We start from the raw sequence: 16,856 nt of genomic DNA on the forward strand, positions 1-16,856 counted from the left end.
TCATTTTGCCGACGCGCATGGCTACGGCGACGCGCGCGCATACCAGAAACCGGAGACTTTTTTTTTTTGGCCTAAGGTATTCAAAATACCGTTTTGGTAACAATAAAGAACAGAACAAAACTGCAAACATCCCCCAAAACTAATGATTTCAATACACCAGACTTCAAATATCCTGTGACACACTACACTATGCAGCTCAAGCAAAATACGGCAGAGCGTCCGTACTGCGTGCGCCAGGCAGACAACGGCAACGGATGTAAGACACAAGACGCGAGGGCATTCCAAATAACCGACGACGGGAAAACGGGCAACAGACACAAGCAACTTTAATCAGCTTCCTCAACCTGGACTCCTATGAATATAGTATTAAATTCCTCGCTTTCATGTAGTCCAACAATAGCTAATATCGTTCCTATTTAAAAACCGAGCACTCAGCGCTGTGGTTATTTATAGAATTCTTTACTTGTTTGTCCGTGATCCGTACTGGCCACATCTTTTTGTAGTTCTTATATCCGATTTCACGATGCTACTGAGGGAGTATTGAGTTCATGAGATGAACACAAGATCTTGAATACTTCATGTTACTTTGTTCACCGTGCTCTGGTAAAAATTTGATTAGAATTGCAGACGGCGCTTGGCACCGCTGCGTTTACAATGAATGTTGTTTTGGTCGGAAATAGGAAGTTATAACAATGGTGATAGATTAATGACATTCTTTAATTACATACTTTTGAAAACAAAACAACCGGCAGTATCATTATGAGACATGCATTTCATTTCAAATGGACAAAAGGAGCCATCAACTCCACCGTAAATTAAATACTCCAATCGTCGTTTAAAGAATTGTATTCCTTTATTCCCGTGTTTTTTTTTTCATTACATTTAAAGGGAGGAAATTTAAATAATTTCTGCAATTCTCAATTGCATCGAGAAAAATCCTGTACAAAAGTGTTCCCGCCCACAAAAGTAACACGAAATAATACAGAAATAAAATGTACCGATCAAAAAAATCCATTACAAGGCCAGGTAAAAACATAAAATAGTTTCTCATCCCCATTCGCTTTTTTTTTTCCCAGCCCGTTCCTTTATTTAAGTCATATTTGTGCAACATATTTTGCAAATATATTGTCAATATATTGTCTTTTTATTTCTTTCCAACAAAATCGCAGTTATGTAGAAAGGGTTACGGCTCGTTTCGACACAATTTGGTATCAGCAAAAGAGTCAATCCACATTAATGGAAAATCTGCCATTTTGGGGAAAAAAAGGCCGGCCTCCTTCATTTTTCCAAAAAGCCTGTACGAGAAACTATTTCATTTTTTTTACTCGCCCTAAGATAAATAATCAAAGAAAAAGATAATAGGTTTACCTTAACGCCTTCTTCAGTTTGTGTTTTAACTGAGATTCAGCGTCAATTTCATAAAAACAAAATTGCGTATCACAAAAAAATACTCTGCTTTAGCAAGGTTACCAGCTAAAAGTCATTTGGTATACAATGCTTGTGGCTGGTTTCCTGCAGCATTGGATTGGCTCGTTTAGCAAGAAATTTTGATTACTGATATTTTCTGTTTCCTCCCATGAAAATTGACCCCAGATGTTGTTTTCAGCTGAAAGACGGTGAACACTTTCATGACTAATATCTGCCAGACTCATCTTTTGCAAGTCTGCTCTTCAGTTTCAGGATCAAATCATGAACAGTCGACTAAGCACTGCAATTTTGATGCACATTACTGATAATTTACAACGAAGGTCAAAATGAAGAAAAAAATAGCCTTTCATAATGCCACTTACAGCTGTTGGTAGCCACTTGATCGAAGGTCCAAAAATGACTTCATGTAATGACCCCACAATGAAAAAAATGTAGGGTCTGGAATTTATTGTTTACGTGTTGTTTACAATTACAGAATTAAATATCAAAATTCGTTTGTTGCAATTTATTTGAAAATCTTGACTTAGGATTGACCCGTTATGAGTTTGTGAATGAATTAACTATAAATTTGTTCCTCATTTTTTATTTTAAAGTAATAATAATAATGTGGTGCTGTATAGCACTCTATACCAAAGGTCTCAAAGCGCTTCAAAATTATTACCCCTGTTCATCAGGCCATGTGATCATTTTTTTTTCTGCAGCAGCTCGAGATCTGCACAATCTGGTCTCTACCTTCACAGGTACCCATTCATACTCCTGGGTGGAGAGGGGCAATTGTAGTAAAGCATCTTGCCCGAGAACACAAGCACAAAGTTCCCTGTCAGAGTACGAGCACCATAACAATTGAACCTTCAAATGACAATTATTTTCCCCACAAACGATTCTGTTCCTTCAATAAAATTTTATAAAAACATTTTTTAGTCATCCCTGTTCTTGCCATTTCTGGCGAGAACTTTCCTGAATCCTCCAAAATCCTCCACTAAATAAGAAACCTATTGCACCCTTTTGAATGCATCAAGCCCCATGTAAAGTGACTGGGCCCTTCCTTCCTCAATCCCACAAAATCCACACACACACACAAAACTCCCTGGGGAATTTTGAAGGAACTAAGATGAGTCATCTCACTGAAGATCCTGGGTGAGTTTTGGACAAGTTAATCTGCACTTGTCCCATTGTATTGGGTACTGATTGTAGGATTATAAGCAACTATCCCAAAATCTTCCCACAATGAAGTTATCAGCATTTTTAACAGACTGATATAATCCCCGATACATTGGGCCGAATGGAGAACTTATTCGCAACTTTATACTTTTATACCGGATACTTTAATAAGATAACTCCTCAGTTCCTTCAATCGGGTGAAACACACTTCAGTCGAACTTCCAGTCATCCTTATTTGGGTTTTTGGCTGTTCTGGCAGCCGTGGTGTCACCCTCCATGGATGACTTCTGATGATGAGATTCTGCCGATGAGGAGGCTGGCAATGAGAAGTCATCGCAATCTCCTTTATCATCACCAGATCGCATCACCTTCTCAAGATTCTCGCCAGGCGAGGCCGTGGGAACCTCCACTCCATATTCCGTGATCAGGATTGTATGTTCAAACTGGGCGGACCTGAAAAGCAAACCAGATTATCTAGTTATTTTCGTTTTGCCCCTTTTTTACTTTTCACGGTGTTGGCTTCTATTCATATATTTATTGCTTAATCTTAACCCTTTTTCTTTTGTGTCAAAAAGTATCTGCTCTGACAAAAAGTCCGCTACAAAAAAGGTGTACGTTATCTACAAATGCTTGATGCTGGTCTTTTCACTGAATAAAGAATAATAAATAATAGTAAATTATTTACATGCAAATATGGCAATTTTAAGTTTTAGTTGGATCACACTTTTTAACTTCTTTAATAGCTATTCTTCACTCTTCAGATCTGCCCCGTCATCCAGATCAAATTTGACCTGATACTTTTCAGGATAAAAATGACACTTTCTGGGTCAAAATTACAATTTGCCATCGAAAACGATTCAGAGTCGTTTCGTTTTTATCCAGAGAATTGCATATTTATCCAGAAAATTATTTCAGCATAAACCATACTGTACTGTCTCTCATGGTAATCATGAGATTTCACACCTATTTTCTTCATTTATATTATATTCTTCTTGTTTTCAGTCTGTATGTTTAGCATAATTAACCATAACTACCACAGGTCTATACATGTACACCATTTCATGTTTTGTAGCACATGTGCTCAAAAGAACACAGCTGCTGTGTGTTGTTTTTTCCCTCTTAATTAAATCAAACAGACAAAAGGATTTCCCGATCACACATGTGTATTACACTTGAGGGAGATGTTTTGCAGTAATGTTAAGTTACAGAAACTGTTTGTTATGGAAGTTCTGAGATAAAAGGCTAAACGAGGCTTGCAATTTAACATCCACTTGAGCAAACAATCGAACCAATAAATATAAATAATGTCGGAACAATATATTTCTATGAGAAATAATGTTTTTCAGAACAACATGAACAAAGTACAATGGAAAAATGCATTATGACACGTTATTTGCAGTATATTTATTTGCAGTAAGAAAGCCCAAATAAAATTACCCCCCCCCAAAAAAAAACCTTCATTATTTGTTGATCTGGGCCTGTTTGTCTTTTGAAACACCAGAGTTCAGATTGTCAAGTTTAAATAAAAGTCTGAAAACTGGATGAACGGTCGGAAAGGTGTATTCTTTCTACACTGATAACATCTTTCTCTCAGATTCAAAAAGTCTGATTTCAGACAATAGTCTTAAGTAAAGACTTCCAGAGAAATTGCAGTTAGGTCTTAATCCTAGGAGTTATTTATTTTGTAATGAATCATAACTACATGTACATGTACCTGGCCAAGCAGGTCAGATCCTTTATTTTCACATTCAGCGAACAAAACATCAGTTGTGCCTCCACATTTTGTCCTTACATGAAATCTTGTAAATGTCATACCCTAAAACATAAATTGTGAAAATTGACCTTTCTGGAGGGAGGGGGACAGGGTACTTTTTTGGGGATGGTAAATTTACAAAATCATTAAATTTAAAAAATGATGAGAAACTGGTTCTATTGAGACCTCAGTTAGGGTTTCCATAATTTTTGGTTTAGAATTGCACGTGAATGTGTTGTACGAATATATTTAATAATTCAATATATTTTGAATTTGTCACCCTGGAAGTTAGCCAACAAGATCAAGAATACTGGGTTTTTTTAATTCACGAATTAGTTTGCGTTGCCCCTTTAATGACACCCTTACAGACACCAGGGAACCATTGAAAACCAATTTCCTGTTAATGATGTTTCTAACGACAATGACTGCTAGGCATTTTAACACATCCCCCCCCCCCCCCCAACAAATCGAATATCGCACCATGTCACGTCATTAATAACGATCCAAACTTACATCTGTGAGCAAGTCAATGAGTAATGTGATCCGCATTGACATTAAGACGGAAACCACAGTGAAAGATAAAAGGCGGGATGAGAAGGCAGTTAACATCGGAGAGTCCATTCCCAGACTAGCTGTCTGTATTGGAGTGCTCAGCCAATGTTTTCCATCTTTGGACCCCGGTGTGTTGATTATTCCTTCTTCTTTTTTTTTTAAGGGGTTGACATTTGCACACCATTCGTTATGTGTTGCCAGGCTGTCATCCAGCATGGTACACCTAGTATGGATGGTTTACATGTAGTTGCGGGGGTTCTTGTTCAATATTTGCAGGAACACCAAATCTGTTACAAAAATGGTCCAGATAGGAATTGTCAGGGGTGTGTTTCTTTCAGTGAATTTGGAAAAGGCGGTGGAAGACCCGTTTTGCATATTGAAGAAAGGGGTACGGCATTATCTAAAAGGTCACTATGGCCAGGCCTGGAGTGTAAATAGTTGTGACTGAGTCAGCATCCAATATAATATAGTGACTAAGAAATAAATATGTGCTTGGCCAGTATTCAACAAGTACACCCGGCTTAGGGCCTGGATGCAGATAATGGCTCCACGGCCGAAGGCTAGGGCCAATATCATTTAATGTTTTGTGAAACACCCCTCTAGCTATCATTTTGGCATGTGCCTCACACGAGTAGAACTAACAATCTCCGTATGTGTGGAGATTGGCGACTGTGTGGTGCGTACTGCGCGATGTGACGCAGAACGCAGCGGTGCAGGTGAAGTGTGAATTTAGGACTGTATGACAGCGCAAGCCTAAGTGAAGACAATTAGGAGAGTGACTGGTCACGTGTGGGGGTTCAACCTATAAAAGGGTAAAAGGGGCCAGATTCCATAGGAGCCCAAATTTCATGTGACACCGGAAGTGTTTAAAAACAGTCCGAGTTTTATCCATTTAAAGCCACCCACATGACGGGCTATCGACCAATAGGAATAGGTAAACTTACGCATTTCTGATTTTTTTTTAAAGGCAGTGACCAACCAAAGAATGTGTACCGACAGGGAGTTTTCAATGAGAGACCTCACAAAAATATGCACTCTATGAAACCTATTTATTATTTTTTTACTTAAAATTAGGCCATATCAATTATTCTTTTTTTCTAAATATTGCACACTATATGTTATTTATTACACATTGGAAACTGGAGTTGACCTTTTGGGGTTTTTTATTATGAGGAAAAAGAAATAAAATAAGTAAATTATGAAAAATTGAATTGATATTTTTTCTTTCAAATCCTCAAGAATCAGAAGATAACACCTTCACCAAAAATATGTAAATGAATATGTAAATCCGTATTTAAATATGAGAAAGTAGACTAAACAAAACACTTCATTGTATTTCCTCTGAAACAGTGGAGCAGCCAAATCTCTATTTCATCACTAACATCATTATTTCATCTCTAAGATGAAATAGTCCCCCATCCCTTCCCCACCTGCAGAACACTTCATTGTATTTCCTCTGAAACAGTGTAACAGCCAAATCTCTATTTCATCACTAACATCACTATTTCATCTCTAAGATGAAATAGTCCCCCATCCCTTCCCCACCTGCATGCTATATATGAAGCAGCTGAAATGGAACCCCTAAAGTCTACAGTCACACTAAAAACAACTCAGGCATTAAAACAACGACTATACACAGTGTACATGTACACAGCCATCAGCACACCAGATACAAATCCAAAGCTTTTTACACTACACACCCCGAATGTTTGCCTTGGACAAGCAAGTCCAGGCGCACGCCGTAGTGTATTTTTGGTGGGTTTTTTTTTAACCTGGGCAAATGCTGAAACTGCCGCGTATCTACCAGAGTCAAGCTTCTGACTCGAAAAACAAATAGACACAACGTCAAACAAAAATGTCACTTGCCTGGGATGTGGGCTACCTATCTAACTGTCTATCAAAACAGCGAGTGTAACGTGACTCTTCGGAACAACAGAACCCGGAAAAATCCATTCCGTGGCCTGGATTGGACGCAACGCGAGACACAGGTGGCACAGGTGTGCTTGAGAGAGCCATCAGGCTGATAGGGTTTTCTTCTTTTTGAAGATGACAGATGAAATTGTATAACTTTTATTTTTGGTGTGCCATGATGTGTTTTCACATGTAGCAGAGTTGATTTAGGCAGGGCCCAGGAAGAAGTTAAGCGGCCGTTTTTGGGGATGTTGATGCACCATAGTATTGGGTATCGGTTCATTTTAACATGGAATATAGACAGAAGTTGCTTCAAAGTGGATGTGAAAATTGTTATTTCAATCTTGGTTTTTTAAGGGTTTTTGTCATGATGTTTTTTCAAGTAGCAAAATCGATTCATGTCAGGCATGTGAAGAATTTGAGTGACTGTTTTTTTTTTTTACTTTGCGTAGTGCCTACATCAAAAATGTCAACCTATCCTGTACAAGTTCATTTTTAGATGGGATGAAGAACGGAATTGTTTGGAATGGATGGGAAACATGTTATTGCAACCTTGCTTGCGTCAGCCAGGCACAGATTGTAATATGACTTGACTCTCGTATTCCTAAAGAGAGGTGAATTTGAAGAAAAAAAATTGTTCTTTTTTGGGGGGGGGGAGAAAGAAATGTCTTATTTCTTCAAAACTCTGCATTTAGTTTAGAGAACCAACTTTGATTACTACACTGAATACGCAAACAGAGTTTGTAGGCATAAACCTAATGAATAATACAGTAAAAAGTCAAGAAATGTAATGAAATGACATGAAACCTACCATATGAAATATTTTGTGCTAATAACCGGTAACCAATATAATCAAGAAGGGAACCGGTGAACTGCCTTCTTGGCAGAATTTGGTTATGTCAAAATTACTCGGCCATGGCCGTTAGTTACACAACTTTCTATTGCATATAGCTGTGTCCATAAGCCTGGTTGAGAAATGGGGGACACAATGGGCGCTATTTTGAGTAGGTAAATTTTGGTATATACAAATGAGTTTGCCAACTTTAAATACCGCCCTCCTGTTGTCCACTGTATCTTGGTAATAGGGGCATGTGTAGTTTGCAAGTAGCATCCAAGTCAATTTGGATGTGGCCATATGTGTGGTAGTCTATGGAAAAGATAGTGGCAGGCGTCTATGATATGCTTGCTGATTTGGCGATAACAACTTTATCTTGACCTCTAGATTCTGACTTTTCAACGGGCACCTTCTATCACGTCTTCAGAAACCCAACGACATATGTTCAATGTAAGAAGGTCAGATGACAGCTATCAACCAATCAACGACTTTGGCTACTTTTCTGCTCTGAATGATGTCACAATTCCAAAGGCGACTCCGATTGACCTATCGCCGTTTGCGAGTTAGCCACGCCCCTTAGACAAACCCTATGGAATTTTTGTACGTTAAGTTTTGTTTGTCTCTGATTTGCACGTTCCGCGTCCATTTGTAAATCATGTAACTAGACAAATACTTCATGATGCGCAGTGTCACATAAAATTTACATGCACACACATTTCAGGCATTTGGAGTGGGGCTCTGCACACACTAATGTCTGACCCTCGGACTAATGTGTGGAGCACTGGTGCAAGCCACACCTATCAACTAACAAAACACATGACTGCAATTGATGGGTTTTACCTTGTGTGTCTCTTGGCCAAGACCGTCCATCCGTCTTCAGCAACGATGAAGGAGTCTACTGTTTCCATGACAACTGGCTCGATGGTGAATGCCATGCCAGGCAGCATCTTCTCTGGATAGGTATTTGCTACGGAGGATAAAAATTCAACTTAATAAAAAAAAATGTCAAGCATATATATATTCTACCGCCATGCTGCAAATGAAACAAAATGTACAAATATGAGTACCATTTTTTAAGCTCTTTGGATTAAAAATAGGTAATGTTGCAATAGATTGATCCAATAGGCACTGCCCACTGCGTTTTTGGCCAACAACACGTGCTTCTCCAATGCAATACTTCATTGCTCCAGACATGCGCATCATACGCAAATGCACGCATGTGGCCCTAACTCCCTAAGCATATTTGCTAGGATGTAGCCTCAATCCTTCAAAATCCTCCGATTGGCCTCATGGAAAAATAGCATACTGTAGCCTCAATCCTGCAAATTCCTCCATTATTTCTTGAATATGGTCCGTGGAGGGGTGACCACTGCCTGAATCCTGCAAAATCTTGCGGCAGTGACTATCAATATGTTGTGGCTTGGCCAGTGACATCCTAGAGCAGTACGGAGGATTTCAAGCATAATCCAGGCCTATATTTATGCATGGCTGAGCAAAAACAGCACAAGGTCCGGCCCAAGACCTTAACAAAGTGCATCCTATGAAATCAGTAATGCACTTTTGTCATGTAACCTCAATCCTCCAAATTCCTCCACTTTGGCAAAAAGGATTTTGAAGGATTCAGGGCAGTTAGAGTTAATCAAGGCCGGGATTGGTAACCTGAAATGAAATCTTCAGTTGTTCTAATAAAGCTTAAAATGATAGGAATCCAATTAAGAACAGGACCGAGGCAAAGCTTTTAAGACGGAACTTACCATAGTGCCAAATATCAGGTTTACAGTGAAACTGCTTTCCTATACCATGGCCAACAAAGGAGGGACACACGTAGAAACCAGCCTCCTGGGCGATTTTTCTAGCGAGAAAAAGACCGAAAACATCAAAAGGGTCAAGCAGTTATTCTCCAACACGAAACAGGACGAGTATCAAACTCAGATAAACAGCTGTCATGGAAGAAAAGCTATTCGGTGGTCAACCTCTAAAATTATTTCCTAAGCAATTTTGAAGATGCCTCGATCCAGAAGGGGAAAACAAGAAAAACACCACATTTTTACTCACTGTATCGTGACCCCTATTTCAGCAATTGGAGCCTGGGGTTGGCATATCTTTATTGCCTCGTCCCGACACCGTCGCGCTGTGTCGATGAGACGTAGACCGGCCTCATCCACCGAGCCTACAGCGTAGGTCTCCGACAGGTCGCCATGGTAACCATTCAAGAAGACCTGAAGTGAAGTACACAGAAGGGAATTACTTGGTTTCTATGGAAAATATTTGTAAGGGTTTGCAAATTTTGTAATGTAGTTTGAACATCGTGATCTCGGTGATCAAACCAGTCTTACATGTATGTTTACAACGTGTTTTCAAAAGAACAGTTTTTATTGTCTTCGTCCATCTTACCTTCTAAAAGTTTGGTAGGAGTGAACTCTTAAAATCTTTAGCAATAGATTGTTAAACATGATTGTTATACCATTCATAAGCACTTATTCATTTGTGTTGCGCTCAAATCTGCTTTCCATTTTTTTTTTGTCAGAAGAAACAAGATCCAAAAGTTCACATTTTCTGATCTCCCCCAGCCAGATAACTATATCTAGGGACAGAGGGCAAAGATCTTGGAAAGCAAACATCTGATCTTGAAGCTGAAACAAGCCGAACAAGAGCACAAAACCACAGACAGATTTTAAAACAAGGCTACATTCAACTATGTATGATAAGTTTGGAAGCAAGAGCAAGGGTAGATATAAGGCAATCAACTAGTTAGCCTTGTCAACTGTTAGTTTTATATCTACTTTTGGGCACAAAAAAATTCAAAGAATTAATTCAAACCTAGGAGTCAGCGTCTACTTTGTATCTTTGCAAAGAAAATGACAGAACTTTGGGACTACAGACAAAACTAAGCAGCAGCCACGCCAAAATAGAAAATGCTTTAGGCCCAAAAAAAAGTCTCCCGTTTCTGGTATGCGCGCGCGCCGCCGTAGCCATGCGCGTCAGCAAAATGAATTATTTTTTTTTCAATGTAAGATGTCTGAAAACCGCCAAACTCACTGGTTTGACTGGAATCCTGCTGCTGCACAATTTTAACGTGTTTTTAGATGGGGTAACGATCGAGTATAAGCTTTATGTGGCCTCTCTGGACTCCCATACATTTTGCACTAAATTTAGTCTGGCATCATTTGCAGTCATCAGCTGACATTTGAAGAAAAAAAGTAAAAGAAAAAATTTAAAAAAACGCGTCGCCGCACCACTTTTGGGACAAGCTCCATACCTGAAACCGGAGACTATTTTTTTTGGCCTTAAAATTTTTTTTTTTTAAATCTAAACTAAAATTATACAAGATTTCTCACTGTGAAATCAATGTTGATGATGTCCCCTTCTTCTAGAGGTTTATCGTCGGGGATTCCATGGACCATGACATTGTTGACCGAGGTACAGACGGACTTGGGGAAACCCTTGTAGTTGAGAGTGGAGGGGTAGACATTGTTTTCAAGACAGGCAGCATGGATTGTCTCGTCGATGAAATCTGTCGTTACACCGGGCTGAAGCATTAAGTGAAAGAGAAATGGAAACGTGTGTGAAGTTTGTGAATGCAAAAATCTTGAACATGAAGAAACATCAAAAACACAATAAGCCATTTGCGAGTTAAATTTGAATAAAATCTGGAACGCTGACTTAGTCCAATGCTTTGCACGTTTTAACTTTGCATTCTCCCGACCAAAGAGACTGTTAATATATCATGTGATTCGGGGCAAGCCTTACGCTAGCAACCCCAGCTCCGGCATGGTCTGGTGTCTCTGTGCCATTCTCACCCATTGTGAACAATGTATTGGTGCTGAGCGTCTCTTACCTAACTGTGCAAGAGCTTGCCCCGAATCATGTGATTAGCAACAGTGTCTTTGGTCTGGAGAATTCAAAGTTAAAATGTGCCAAGCATTCTGAGCAAGTCAGTGTACCAGATGCTTTTCAAATTTAAATCTCAAAGGGTATAGGTCACTCGCAAATGGCTTATTACCTGAGTGCGTAATAAACCAGATATAGAAATACAAGATGTCACCATTGTGTTTGTTTCTTTGTGTGTTTTGTTTGTTATCCAATATGATAGCACTGCTCGGCTCCTACACGTGACAGTCAGTCAGTCAATCAGTCAGTCATTCAGTCAGTGAGATTGGTGCAAAGAGGACACAAGGCTGGCCCTCTGGGAACCAGCAGCACTTTCATTCACCCCTTCCGAGTCAATTTATTTCTTGTGAAAAGACTTATGAATCCAACAGAATCAGATTTGCCAAACCAAACAAAATTACATCTAAGATCAGCAAGATTGGACAAAAGTCACCTGCTTTTCCATCATCTTAAATTCTACATGGTTAGGCTTTCCAGATGGTAGACATCAAATTAAAAGATACAAACAAAAAGAGGAACATAATATAATAAATTCAGTCTACATTTATGTAATTCCCTGGGCTTTTATGCTCAAATAGCCTTCCTGACTCCTCAAAATGCTTACAATGTGCAGGAAGCTAATGGCAAAATTTTGTGTACTTTCAAGGGAATCAAGTTCAGGCCCCACTGTACAGTAAACTTGACTGGGTTCTACTTTTCTTCATCTTGACAAAATACTCCAAAAACCCAACTGATTTTTACGGATCTGAGAGACTTGGGATCAGGATGACGACAGTGTTGAAGTCAAGTCTGTAACAAGTCAATCATAAGTTCTCCTGTCACAAGTCAAGTAACAGGCTATTCAACTGAACAGGAACAAAAGCATTCCTTTGTAATTGTTCATCCCCTGTTACTTATGAATGGACTTGTGTAAGGAGAACTTGAGATTAACTACTGGCTAGCCATGTAATGATGGCCTCAACCACAACACTAAGACATGAGTGATACCTTGACATGTGATGCCCCGATGTCCAGTATCTTTCTGGCCATCTTCCCAGCATCTCGCATCTTCTCCATCTCCTCCTCCTTCAATGGAATCGGGCGGAAATACACTGCCTGCGGGGTGCCCGAGCTGGCGTACTCCGGTTGCATCACGTCGTCGGGCACGCTACGCCTCAGACTCACCTTCCCTGGCCTGACCACCCTGTACGGAAGCTCATCCTCCACAACTGCATCAGGTTGAGCTGGATGTCTATTTTTAAACAATCCAAACAACGTCCTCCCATGTTGGGCATTTTGAATCCGTCTGCAGGGTGAGCAAAGTAACGTTCTACTACTTGCTGATCTGTGTGTAGTTGGGAGAGAGGCTCTTGTTCCATAATCAACTGCAAGTACAAGTAAAATGGATGGAAAAAAAGTACATCTACCAGTATGAAACGTATCACATAAATGGGGCCAGAAACTGAGCTGTACATGCATGCTGGGCTGCAATAAACCTACAGTTATCTTTTTTCGTGTCCGGGTTACCACGTGCGCCTTGACTCAAGTCTACGTGACTGACAGTAGAAATGATCCAGCACGCGCATCATCCTTACGATGTTGGAATTTAGATACGCAAACGTGTGCAAATGAACCTGGAAATTACACGAAAAATAGACGTCTGAAAAAAAGCCCAGACTTCTTTTCTATCGCTATAAAGAGGGTGAGTGTGCTTCTAAAGCATAAATAAGATAGTGGATATATTGCCGGCGGCAATCCCTATCAGCAGAGGGTGCTGTACTCTCTGAGATAGGGCTGAATTATAAGATATATTAAATTACCACCAACGGTTGTGTAGCACCTGTGGCCTAGTGGATAAGCAAGGGATCTCATGGCGGGAAAATCCGGGATCGATCCCCGCTGGCGAAATTTTTAAGGTTTTTTTTCCCCCATCCCCAAAAATAAGAATATTCTTCTTTTATTATTGTAACATGTCTCAAACATTTTATTGCAGATTATTACATTTTCTTTTTCAGATTTGTCGCTCTGGAGGATTTCTTTTAAAAGGGAAATAAAGTTCGAAATTGTAAAATGGTCTGATTCCCATCTTGTGAATACGAAGTTACAACAATAATGTTGGCATGAAGCCAGACTAAAATTTGTCACCAGAAAATGTTCAAGTACAAAAAAACAGTAACTGCGCATGTTCAGTGCATATCTGGCAAGCTAACGTTGACTAAAGGTTTGCCGTCTCCAGCTAAATATCCACTGCCAACAAATAAACTGCAAAGTCTAAATATAAAAATGAAAAATTTGCAAAAAATACAACTTCTAGTTTTTTTGGTGCACGTGTTCCAAGTGTGGCCTTTATTTACGGAGGTTGTCCTGTAAATTGGCCACATTTCTAGTTACCGTATAGCCACTGCGATTGTTTATGAAAGACAAAGTACTCAAACATGTCAAAGACTGAAAGAGGGCAGGGTTTTGATATATGAACGGAACTTGTAAAGCATAAGAGAGGTGTCCTAATTCTAAAGTACTCAGAAAGAATGAACGCCACTTTTGTCATCATATACCTCAATCAACGAAGGCGAGTCATCGCACTTCGCAGAAATGTTGCAAATATTGTTGATGTACCCTAACGTGGCGCGGCCCCTAACGTGGCGCACTTTTATTTTTCGCCTGTAGCGCCTAGCTAGAGCAAAAGTTTTAACTGAAATTTCACAGAAAGTGAAATTTCATCAAGTCCTAAACACTCCCGTTCATAAATCGCGAGTTTATTTACCCGTTACAAAGTTAAAAGAAAAAATTATTTTGGCGTGATTTTCCGATTTTATTTTCAAGTGCAAAGTGAACCCTTTGAAAATGCCCCGAAAAATAAGAAAATAATTTTCTGACAAACATCTTGCTGGGTTTGTAAGTAAAGATAAAAATTATTTATCAGAATTTATCAAGTTTACAGAAATTCTTAAATGTTAATTTGGAATTTTCTGAGATTTATTCAAGTGCGCCACGTTAGGGAACACTCCGCCAATTTGTGCCCAATTTCCGGACGCGACCGCTTTTGCATTTCGGATTAAATTTTATGAAACCGAAATTGTTCACAGAGGTTAAATAGCAAGCATTAAAAAGGTAAAAGTACCAGTATTTCACTGCATGAATTTGAGGTTTGTCAACAAAGAGGTTTGGCAACACTACACGAGGAAAGTTGGGTAAGCTTCGAAGTGCGCCACGTTACGGAACACGACTATACATGAATGATTGAATCTGGATTCTGGGAGTGAGTGGGACCGAACAATATTTTCTATTTTGTGTGAGAAAATTGCCTACTAGGCCTACATCCTTTCAAACTATTCGATTACCGTTAATTAAACGTACCAGCATTAATCTCCACTCTTCGACAACGAATTGGTTTAGGAGTATTTTTCCAAATGCACCAGAGCAATCGTCGTGTGAAATCTTTCATGGGGGCCGCCATATTACCTGTGCAGGGCAGGGCGCCCTCTTTCATCTACTTTTGCGCGATAGCGCGAGTCCAAGAGCCCCTGGTGGCGCCCTTCCGAAACCTTGAAGGGTGCGCGCCTGCAAATAAATTCCCATAGACACTAGTGCTAAATGTCCATACTTCAAAATTCATTAAAAAATACTCAGAACTCTCACAGGTATTCAAGCTGCACAGAAAAATGATGATCAACATGTCATCTTTCATTTTCTTTTCAATTTTGGGTGGGTTGACCATTGACTTTTTGAGATATTCTCACCCAAATAAGAACACCCCTAAAACGAATGATGTTTCCCGAACTGGAAAAGTAGCCATTTTGAAAAAGAATCCCTCCACAACATGGCTAAATAGCGCCACTTTCGGGCCAGATTGCATCCAAAATGCTCAGAATTGGAAGCTCCAAGTCCAGGCCAGAGTGCCACATGTCTTCAATTCCCCAATTCCATGGTTCTCAGAACTCTCTAATATAGAATATTTTGAGGGTATAACTTTTATTTATGAGCTCGGCGGACGGATTTTTGGTCTATTTACAGGCGTGCACCCTGAAAGTTATGCTCCTTTGTCTGTGGTTCCCCCCAATTATAGAATTTGAAAGGGCTACCTAATGTAAAACGCACATAGACGGGCCACGCGAGGGCTCCGGAAGCTGAGCCGCGTGACTTTTTACTTTCAGCGCAGGCTCCGTTGATTTTCCACTTTGAAGAGCTCAGGACGCCTGCATCGGAGTGGTGGATACCTTTCAAACAAACAAATTGTAACCACATCCTGGGCTCGACACTTTTATTATATATGGATAATGTAGAACTTGTTTTCTTCCAAATTAAATTTAGTTGTACATTTTAAGTTTTGTTTAAGAACGGATTCCGCTACATACACAAACCCGTATTTTATTTCAACCCAACACATCTGTAATTTTTTTCCGACCGTTAGTCCCATATAAAATAGATCATATTAAGGGAGAATCATTGAAAAAAATAATATTTCAAAAAAGAAACGTTCATTAACATTTCCTAATAAGAGCCTCCACACTATTGGCTGCCGAATGAAAGGAAAAGCTCGCGAACCAAGTTGTCGTCAACATCAACAGTAGCCTTTAGTCAAGTCCCACGCGCTTACCCGGACACGTGACGCACCCCGGATGCTGACACGTAAAAAGACTAGCACGAGCGGCGAAGCCGCGAGGGCCTTTACCATCTCGTGGAGAACGCTTATGTTTTTCTTTACATTATTTTGTCTACCGATTTGGTAGACATGCATAATGCATTACCCGTTGTGAATTGACCAATGAAAATGCAGAATTACTAACGTAAATCAGCCGTCGTCTGGCGCCAGACAGCACTCGAGCGATATGGCGCGCGTGCTCAGGCTGTTGCTGGTAACCGCAAACCACCGTTAGATGATTGGTTTATATTGCTTGATTTATATTACGTGAATAAATGAATAAGTGATTAGTTCCACGAGATGGTAAAGGCCCTCGCGGCTTCGCCGCTCGTGCTAGTCTTTTTACGTGCCAGCATCCGGGGTGCGTTACGTGTCCGGATGGTCCGGGTACCCGGGTATAGGCGCGTGGGACTTGACTAAAGTCAGCATCAACGGCCGTCTGCGCGATTTAGTCTGGCTCCGACAACAAAATATTTTGACTGTTATGATATATCAGGATCGTCTGGTAAGGGAACCAACCAGATCTAGATTTTCGAGGCGCATTTCTGGTGTTGCACATTATCAGCATCAGTAGACTCGAATATAGACTTTGACGAAGCCTCTAGACGTCCCTGGAAGTAACATATGCTTATCTAAAAATAAATGTTTTATGGCTTTTTTTGTTTTTGCATGGGCATAATAAAAAATACTGCTGTGAATTAACG

General features: G+C 39.9%; 1 protein-coding gene across 1 annotated transcript; it reads right to left on the reverse strand.

The window, feature by feature from the left end:
- Positions 1-309: 309 nt before the first annotated feature.
- LOC119729690 (methionine aminopeptidase 1D, mitochondrial-like) lies at positions 310-14,991 on the reverse strand. Its single transcript, XM_038202370.1, has 7 exons — positions 14,868-14,991; positions 12,519-12,895; positions 10,979-11,170; positions 9,696-9,859; positions 9,395-9,492; positions 8,481-8,607; positions 310-3,042 (listed from the first exon to the last, which is right to left on the reverse strand). Exons 1-7 carry the CDS (start codon positions 14,965-14,967, stop codon positions 2,799-2,801), a joined length of 1,302 nt encoding a protein of 433 aa, XP_038058298.1. The 5' UTR covers positions 14,968-14,991; the 3' UTR covers positions 310-2,798.
- Positions 14,992-16,856: the final 1,865 nt, after the last annotated feature.

Source organism: Patiria miniata, unplaced genomic scaffold, assembly GCF_015706575.1.
Source record: "Patiria miniata isolate m_02_andy unplaced genomic scaffold, ASM1570657v1 HiC_scaffold_21, whole genome shotgun sequence".
NCBI lineage: Eukaryota > Metazoa > Echinodermata > Asteroidea > Valvatida > Asterinidae > Patiria > Patiria miniata.